General features: G+C 60.7%; 1 protein-coding gene across 3 annotated transcripts in view; it reads right to left on the bottom strand.

The window, feature by feature from the left end:
• SLC25A6 (solute carrier family 25 member 6) overlaps positions 1 to 8442 on the bottom strand; it is a 266945-nt gene extending 258503 nt beyond the window's left edge. For 2 of the 3 annotated variants that reach the window (XM_059680013.1, XM_059680012.1), the window contains exons 1-4: positions 8196 to 8442; positions 4536 to 5022; positions 2796 to 2936; positions 1826 to 2008 (exon numbers count right to left, since the gene is read on the bottom strand). In XM_059680013.1, the coding sequence (XP_059535996.1) occupies positions 1851 to 2008; positions 2796 to 2936; positions 4536 to 5022; positions 8196 to 8306 (897 nt within the window). In that variant the 5' untranslated portion in view covers positions 8307 to 8442 and the 3' untranslated portion in view covers positions 1826 to 1850. Of the gene's footprint in view, positions 1 to 1486; positions 2009 to 2795; positions 2937 to 4535; positions 5023 to 8195 lie in introns of those variants that run through there. The other variant, XM_059680011.1, reaches the window with a different exon arrangement.
• Between the last annotated feature and the right edge of the window lie 429 nt (positions 8443 to 8871).

Below are 8871 nucleotides of genomic sequence, written 5' to 3'. Positions count from 1 at the left end.
GGTGCATTTAGCCAGGAAGTGGCCTGGAATTCCTAACCTTGTCCACTGCCCGGCTTCCCGGGTAACTAGTGTGTGTTGGGGGGGGGGGGGGGGGGGAGTGGGGTACAGCAGGTGCCGGCCGGCCTCCCATTGGCAGAGTGTCCTTGAGGCCAAGGGCAGCGCTGATCTCCAGTTGCTGGACTAACTGAGGCCGGGAGGACCCACCTGGCCGGGCAGGTGTGAGCGAGCAGGGCAGGAACCGGCCTCGGCTCAGAGCCCCGCCCTGGGCAGGCAGGCGGCCAGGTAGGGCAGGAGGGACCCAGAGCCGAGTGGTGCCCCAGCGCGGGCGAGGCTGTGGGCAGGAGCCGGCTGCTGTGCCCAGCGGGCAGGGCCCACAGGGGTGTGGCGGTGGCCGCCCCGTCCTGTCCCTTCAGCCGCCAGGAGGCGGGTGACCTTGGGAGAAGCTGCTGGAAAGGTCACCTCGAATGTCACCCCCCCTGTGGGGGACAAGGTGGGTTTGCACCCGTGGGGGGGGGGGCAGGGGGGGCCTCAAGATGCGCTCTGGCCCCAGCAGGTGTGGCTCAGTGCATAGAGGGTCGGTCTGCGGGCGGAAGGGTCCCGGGTTCGATTCCTGGGCACAGGCCCCGGTTGCAGGCTTGACCCCAGTAGGGGGCGTGCAGGAGGCGGCCGGTCCATGATGGATCTGGTACCCCAGTCCCCGCGGAACAAGCCCAGAGGCGGTCCGAACCCCATGTCCAGCTGAGGGGAGACCAGCCCAGCCCTCCCTGTGCAGGGGGGTCCTGGGGGAGCCCCCACAGGTGTGGGCAGGAGGTGGGCAGCGGGGGGCCATTCCCGGCTCCTTGGTGGGAACAATGAAGGGACCAGTGACTGCAGGGAAGGTGGAGGGGACCCAGGGCTCCCGGAGGGAACTTCAGGTGTGAAACGCCCGTCTGTGGGGGCCACAGGCTCTCCCCCATTTATCTGCTCCCCCGCGCTCACCCCCCAAGTGCAGCCAGGGGCCCCCTTGTGCCGGCTCCTGAACAGCCACTGTTCCCCACCCCTCGAGGCCAGTGGATCCAAACAAAACCACCTGAACCCTGGCTGTACGGCTCAGTGGATAGAGCAGACAGAAGGGTCCCGGGTTCGAGTCCAGTCAAGGGCACGTACCTCGGTGGCAGGCTGGATCCCTGTCCCTGTGGGAGGCGACCAATCGATGTTTCTCTCCCCCTCCGTCCCACTCTCTGTAAACACCCATGGAAACATGCCCTCTGGTGAAGATGAACAAACCAAAGTGAGATAATCATCCCAGATCACGAAGTGCTAATGTGCTCATTAGAGTGAACGGCCGAACCAATGTCTGGGCAACCTTCCGGAAGAAGCCGGGGCCGCGAGGGCCGAGCCCCCTGCACGGATTCCGGGCACCGAGCCTCTAGGAATGATAATAATAATAATAATAATGATGATGATAATAATAATAATAATAATAATGAACAGCACAGGAAGCCGGTCTCCGTGTCTGGGTTTAATGGCTGGCGGAATGCCCGACAGAAGGGGTTTGCGGATGCTCAGCTGTGCAGAGAGGCCAGCGGAAGCACAGATGGCGCAGGATTTCCTTTAAATAAACGCTACACACGCGGCCGGCGAGGGGGGGGCGGGCCTGCCGGGGACCCCGGGGCCGGGGCGCCCTCCCCGTCCAGGCGTGGAATGGGGTGTCAGTGGTCACGATCGGAGGAAGGGTCTGGTCCTAGGTCCCGCCGGCGCGACCGTGATCTGGCCGCGGGACGTGGAATTTCTGGAAGGTCTTGGTCCGTCACCGTGAGGGGCTGGGCGGCCCTGGGCCGGGTCCGGCGGGCGGGCGCCTAGATGGGCACCTAGATGACTTTCTTCAGCTCGTCGTACAGGACCAGCACGAAGGCCCCGCCCATGCCCCGCAGGACGTTGGACCAGGCGCCCTTGAAGAAAGCCTTGCCGCCCTCGTCCTTGAAGATCTTCCGCCAGCAGTCGATGGTGCCCGTGTACATGATGTCGGCTGCGGGGTACAGGGGGGCGGGTGAGGACGGGCCCGGGACCGGGTGCCGAGGGGGGCCCCGGGGCGCAGGTGTAGCCCCGGCCGGCGTGGGGGGGGGGGGGGGGGCAGGCAGGAGGCAGCCGGTCAATGGTTCTCTCTCACCATTGATTCTCTCTCTCTTCCTCTCTGAGATCAATAAAAAATATCAATGATAATAAAAAGTTAATATGCTAATTAGATCGGACAGCCGGACAACTGTCCGGATGAAGCCGGAGCTGCGAGGGCCGAGCCCCTAGTGCAAATCTAAAATAATAATTCAACACCACACAGCCCTGGCCGGTGTGGCTCAGTGGATGGAGCGTCGGCCTGTGGACCGAAGGGTCCCGGGTTCGATTCCCGGTCAAGGGCACAGGCCCGGGTTGCGGGCTCGATCCCCAGTCGGGGGCGTGCAGGAGGCGGCCGGTCCATGATTCTCTCTCATCATCGATGTTTCTCTCTCTCTCTCTCCCTCTCTGAAACCAATAAAAATATATTTTTAAAAATAAAAAACAACAAAAAAAGAGAGAACTAGACCCAGCCGGCTCCCACCCCCAGGGTGCATGCTCCCCCCCATCACCGCCCCCCCCAGAGGAGGTGAGAGAAGGGCAGGCGCCGGGAACCAGGCCGCCCCAGGAAGCCAGGACAAACCCCCTCCCAGGCGCTCCAGGCGGGGCCCAGGGGTGGGCCCGACTCTCAGGGTGAACCTGTGGGCTTCCTCCCTCCCCCGCCCGCCCCAGCCCCCCACACGCCCAGAACCCAGGCTCGGCACCTCCTTTGCGCCCCGACTGCATCATCATCCGTCGCCTCACGGTGTCGAAGGGGTAGGAGACCACGCCGGCCACGGCCGTCACCGACTGGGCGATCATCCAGCTGATGAAGATGTGGGTGTTCTTGGGGTCGGGGAGCATGCCTGGGGGTCACAGCGCGGTCAGGCCCGGCCCCCCTCCGGCCCACGCAGCCCCCAGCCCCCAGCCCCCAGGGTCGGGGCAGCCACCGCCAGCTACAGGGCAGCGACACTGCACGGCTCCGGGCCTGGGCGAGGCCGCTCCAGTCCAGGAGGGCCGAGCCCCGGGATCGGACAGGCCACGCGTTCAGGCTGTTCCCTTGTAGAGGCGCCAGCGGGCCCCAGCCCTGACCCTCAGGCGGCTTCCTTTTCGGGGCCTAAACCGTGTTCCCCAAAATCCACCCTGGAGCTCTCACAGGCCAGGACCCCAGAACAAGACGGTATTTGCAAACAGGACCTTATTAATAAGGTGGTGAAGCCCTGGCCGGTGCGGCTCAGTGGATAGAGCGCCGGCCTGCGGACCGAAGGGTCCCGGGTTCAAATCCGACCAAGGGCACACGCCCGGGTTGTGCCCGCGATCCCCAGTGGGGGGCGTGCAGGAGGCAGCCGATCCATGATTCTGTCTCATCATCATGGATGTTTCTCTCTCTCCCTTCCTCTCTGACATCAATTAAAAAAAAAAAAAAAAGATATTTTTGTTGTCCCAGGTGGCCTGGCTCAGAGCAAAGAGCGCCAGCCTGCGGCCTGAGGGTCCTGGGTTCGACTCCGGTCAATGGCACGTACGGGAGGCAACCCATCGATAGGTTTCTCTCTCATCGACATTTCTCTCGGTCGTTCTCTTTCTAGAAATCAATGGAAAAATATCCTCAGGTGAGAATTAAAAACAAGCAAACAAACAAACCACTATCTGTACGGACGTGTTTTGTTCTGAGAGAGGAAGAGACAGACCCATCAATGATGAGAATCACTGACCAGCCGCCTTCCGCACGCCCCCCACTGGGGGTGGAGCCCCCAACCCGGGCCTGTGCCCTTGGCCCGGGAATCGAACCCCGACCTCCTGGTTCCACTGAGCCTCGCTGGCTGAGCTGCAGACAGGGTCTTAAAAAGGTGGTGACGGCCCTGACCGGTGTGGCTCAGTGGATAGAGCGTCGGCCTGTGGACTGAAGGGTCCCGGGTTCGATTCCGGTCAAGGGCATGGACCTGGGTTGCGGGCACATCCCCAGTGGGGGGCGTGCAGGAGGCAGCTGATCCATGTTTCTCTCTCATCGATGTTTCTGACTCTCTATCCCTCTCCCCTCCTCTCTGTAAAAAAATCAATAAAATATATTTAATAATAAAAAAAAAAGGTGGTGACGGTAAAATGGGGTCACTAGGGTGAGCCGTGATCCCAGAGGACTGAGGTCCTTGTAAGAAGAGGTGATGAGGTCCTGGCCGGTGTGGCTCAGTGGATAGAGCGTCGGCCTGCGGACCGAAGGGTCCCGGGTTTGAATCTGCCTAAGGGCACACGCCCGGGGTGCGGGCTCCATCCCCAGTGGGGGGCGTGCAGGAGGCGGCCGACGCATGATTCTCTCTCATCATGGATGTTTCTCTCTCCCCCCCTCTCCCTTCCTCTGTGAAATCACGGCCGCCGACACACCAAGGGGAAAGCAGCCCTGCCCAGCCCCGGATTTCAGACCCCGCCTGTCCATGGCCAAGCAAGCCCCCCGGCCCCCCGGCCACACCCACCTTTGGCCGTGTCGTACACCCCAAAGTAGGCCGCCCGGTAGATGATGATGCCTTGCACGGAGACGTTGAACCCCTGGTACATGCCCCGGATGCCGTCGGACTTGGTGATCTGCACCAGGCAGTCGCCCAGCCCCTTGAACTGGCGCTCGGCCCCCGACTTGCCCACGTCGGCCGCCAGCCGGGTCCGGGCGAAATCCAGGGGGTACACGAAGCAGAGGGAGGTGGCCCCGGCGGCCCCGCCCGAGGCCAGGTTGCCGGCGAAGTACCTCCAGAACTGCGTGTGCTTGTCCACGCCCCCCAGGAACACCTGCTTGTACTTATCCTTGAAGGCGAAGTTGAGGGCCTGGGTGGGGAAGTAGCGGATCACGTTGGCCATGTTGCCCCGCCAGAAGGACAGCACGCCCTGCTCCTTGGGGATGCGCACGATGCAGTCCATGATGCCCTTGTACTGCTTGTCGGCCGTGATCTGCTGGCTGGCATGCTGCACCTGAGGGGCGGGCGGAGAGAGGGGGTGATGGGGGCTGTCACCGAAGAACCAGCTACAAGCCAACGAAAGGCGTCCCTAGAAAGCCAACGGTTGCCCACAGCCTTCCACCTTCTGACTTTTTAAAAAAAATATATATTTAGCCGAAACCGGTTTGGCTCAGTGGATAGCGCGTCGGCCTGCAGACTCAAGGGTCCCGGGTTTGATTCCGGTCAAGGGCATGGACCTGGGTTGCGGGCACATCCCCAGTGGGGGGCGTGCAGGAGGCAGCTGATCGATGTTTCTCTCTCATCGATGTTTCTAACTCTATCCCTCTCCCTTCCTCTCTGTAAAAAATAAATACATTAAAAAAATATATATTTAGCCCGAGCTGGTGTGGCTCAGTGGGTCGACCGTAAGCCTGCAGAATGGAGGGTCCCGGGTTCGATTCTGGGCAAGGGCACAGCCCCGGGTTGTGGGCTCCATCCCCAGGAGGGGGTGTGCAGGAGGCAGCCGATGCATGATTCATTCTCATCATGGATTTTTTTTTTTAAAATATATTTTATTGATTTTTTACAGAGAGGAAGGGAGAGGGATAGAGAATTAGAAACATCGATCAGCTGCCTCCTGCACACCCCCCACTGGGGATGTGACCGGAACCAAGGTGCATGCCCTTGACTGGAATCGAACCCGGGACCCTTCAGTCCGCAGACCGACACTCTAGCCACTGGGCAAAACCAGTCAGGGCTCATCATGGATGTTTCAATCTCTCGCTTCCTCTCTGAAATCAATAAAAATATACTTAATAAATATATATATATATATTTAAATAAAATCCACCAACAATGTGCGTTTTCTTCTTTTTATTATATATTTTTTAATTGATTTCAGAGAGGAAGGGAGAGGGAGAGAGAGATAGACAATCAATGATGAGTGAGAATCATGGACCGGCCGCCTCCTGCACGCCCCCGACTGGGGATGGAGCCTGCAACCCGGGCCTGTGCCCTTGACCGGGAATCGAACTGGTCCGTAGGTCAACACTCAACCTATGAACCAGGAGGTCAGGGTTCGATTCCCCGTCAGGACACAGGCCCGGGTTGCGGGCTCGACCCCAGTAGGGGGCGTGCAGGAGGCGGCCGGTCCATGGTTCTCTCTCATCATTGATGTTTCTCCCTTCCTCTCCAAAGCCAATAAAATATATATTTAAAAACAAAAATAGCCTGGTTAGGTCAGTGGATAGAGCGTCGGCCTGCGGACTGAAGGGTACCGGGTTCGATTCCCGGTCAAGGGCACAGGCCCGGGTTCTGGGCTTGATCCCCAGTGGGGGGCGTGCAGGACGCAGCTGATCTATGGTTCTCTCATCACTGACGGATGTTTCTCTCTCTCTGAAATCAATAAAAATATATTAAAAAAAAAAAAACCCAAAGCTGCTGAAACTATTATATGTCTCCCTTCCCCCCCATTGGCCCCCTCCAGCTCACCCTGCTCTGCACCCCAGGCCTGCACCCCCCCATTGTCTGTGTCCATGGTCCTCGCATCTATGCATATATACAGGGCCTGTGGCTAACCTCTTCCCACCCACCCACCTACCCGTCCCCGCCTTCCCTCTGAGATTCTGCAATGTGTTCAATGCTTCTTCGTTCTCGCATCTACTTTGCTCATCAGTTTATGTTGTTCGTTAGCTTACAAGTAGGAGATCATGGGGTACGTGTCTGTCTCTGACCGGCTTCTTTGGCTCAGCATCATGCTCTCCAGGTCCCCACATGGTGCCGCAATGGGCCAGGGGGCCTTGTTTTGTTTTTTTTAAATGAAATCTTGCCCTGGCTGGTGTGGCTCAATGGGTAGAGCGCCGGCTTGCGGACTGAAGGGTCCCGGGTTCGATTCCCGGTCAAGGGCACATGCCCAGGTTGCAGGCTCGATGCCCAGGTTGCAGGCTCGATCCCCAGTGTGGAGCGTGCAGGAGGCACCCGATGGGTGATCCTCTGTCGTCACTGGTGTTTCTATTTCATTCTCCCTCTCCCTTCGTCTCTGAAGTCAATAGAAATGTATTTAAAAAAAATAAAAATAATTAAAAAATGAAATCTTTATTTTTTTTAAATATATATTTTATTGATTTTTTACAGAGAGGAAGGGAGAGGGATAGAGAGTCAGAAACATCGATCAGCTGCCTCCTGCACACCCCCTACAGGGGATGCAGCCCGCAACCAAGGTACATGCCCTTGACCAGAATCGAACCCGGGACCCTTCAGTCCACAGGCCGGCGCTCTATCCACTGAGCCACACCGGTTAGCGCTTTTTTTTTTAAATGTATATTTGTACTGATTTAAGAGAGGAAGGGAGAGGGAGAGTTACAAACATCTATGATGAGAGAGAATCACGGATCAGCTGCCTCCTGCACGCCCCGTACAGGGCAGCCCGCAAGCAGGGGCATGTACCCAGGACCGGGAATCGAACCCGGGACCCTTCAGTCTGCCGGCCGACGCTCTACCCACTGAGCCACACCGATTAGGGCAAAATATATTTTAAAAATATATAAATTTTTTTTTAAAAAAAGGACATCTTTATTGTTGCAACTTCTACATATGTCCCCATTTTACCCTCCCCTCCTGGAGCCCCCCTGACCCATGCCCCGCCCCAGGCCATCCCCGCCCTATAGCCTGTGCCCGCGGGTTATGCACAGGTGCAGAGCAATGAGCTGGCAAACCCGCCTTCCCTGTGCAATTCCGCAGCCTCACCCCGGTCCCCCAGGTCCCTCCCCGGCTCCACCCTGACTCACTCGCTGCAACAAGGTTGCCAGCGATCACCCCGAGGCACGTTCCCATTTGCAACCATTGCACCACCGCCTGCAACCCTGTTGCCGCCGCTGAAAACCGCACGGACCGTGGACGGGATCCAAGTCCGGCCAAGGGGACCCGCGGGCGGAGTCCCCCCCGTCCACGCCGCGGACCCGTGCACGGCTCACCCGCCTGCAAAACGGCCTAGCGCGCTGCAGACCCGCCTCTGCGCATGCGCCCCGCTCCCCCACCCCCTCCCACCTCCCGGAAGTCTGCAGCGGCCCGGACAAAGCGGGGTGCCGGCCTCGCACTTCCGGCGCCCTCCCGCCCGCCGGGCCCCGGTGCTCGCGGCCCCGAGCTGGCCTGCAGCCCCCCGAAACCCCCCCCCGGAGCTCACGCATGCGCACACCGCGCCCCCCACACCTGCAACAGCAGCTTGACCCGCTCGATGGGGGCCACGGCCGTCTTGGAGATGGCGGCGGCGACGCCTCCGGCCAGGAAGTCCTTGGCGAAGGAGATGGCCTGTTCCGTCATGGCGGCGGCGGCGCGGGGAGCCGGGGGCGCGGAGAGAGCGGAGCGGAGGCGCGGACCGGAGCCGGGAGTGTGGGCGCCGCTCGCTCAGCGCTGCAGCCGCCGCCAGGACCGAAAGGACGGGGCACGCAGCGCGCAGCCGCTAAGGCGCCCAGATGCCCCGCCCCGCGCCCCCGCGCGCCCGTCCTATTGGCCGCCGCGCCCGCCGTGGCCACGCCCCCTCCAGGGACCCGCGCCCCCGAGGGTTTCCGGCAGCCGCGCCAGGCCCCGCCCCACGTCCCCTGGCGCCGCGCTCATTGGCTGCGCCGGCGACGTCTCTCGCGCCGCGCCCCGGGGGATGCCGGGAAGTGGGGGCACGCCCATGCGCTGTGCGTCCCGCGGGTGGGGGCGCTCGGAGGCCGCCGTGACCTTGTCAAGGTCACGTGCTGCGCCGACCACCACGGACCGGTGGCGGCGGGGCGGGGAGGGTCGAGCGCGTCCGATGAGGACCCTTTGCAGCCGGGAGCCCCGGGAAGGTCGTGCGATCGCGGGGTTCAGAGCCAGCGCTGCCCCGGCCTGTACAGTGCGA

Source organism: Myotis daubentonii, chromosome X (assembly GCF_963259705.1).
Source record: "Myotis daubentonii chromosome X, mMyoDau2.1, whole genome shotgun sequence".
Lineage (NCBI taxonomy): Eukaryota > Metazoa > Chordata > Mammalia > Chiroptera > Vespertilionidae > Myotis > Myotis daubentonii.
The sequence above is the reverse complement of the archived record's forward strand: the minus strand, read 5'-3'. Positions and strand labels throughout refer to the sequence as shown.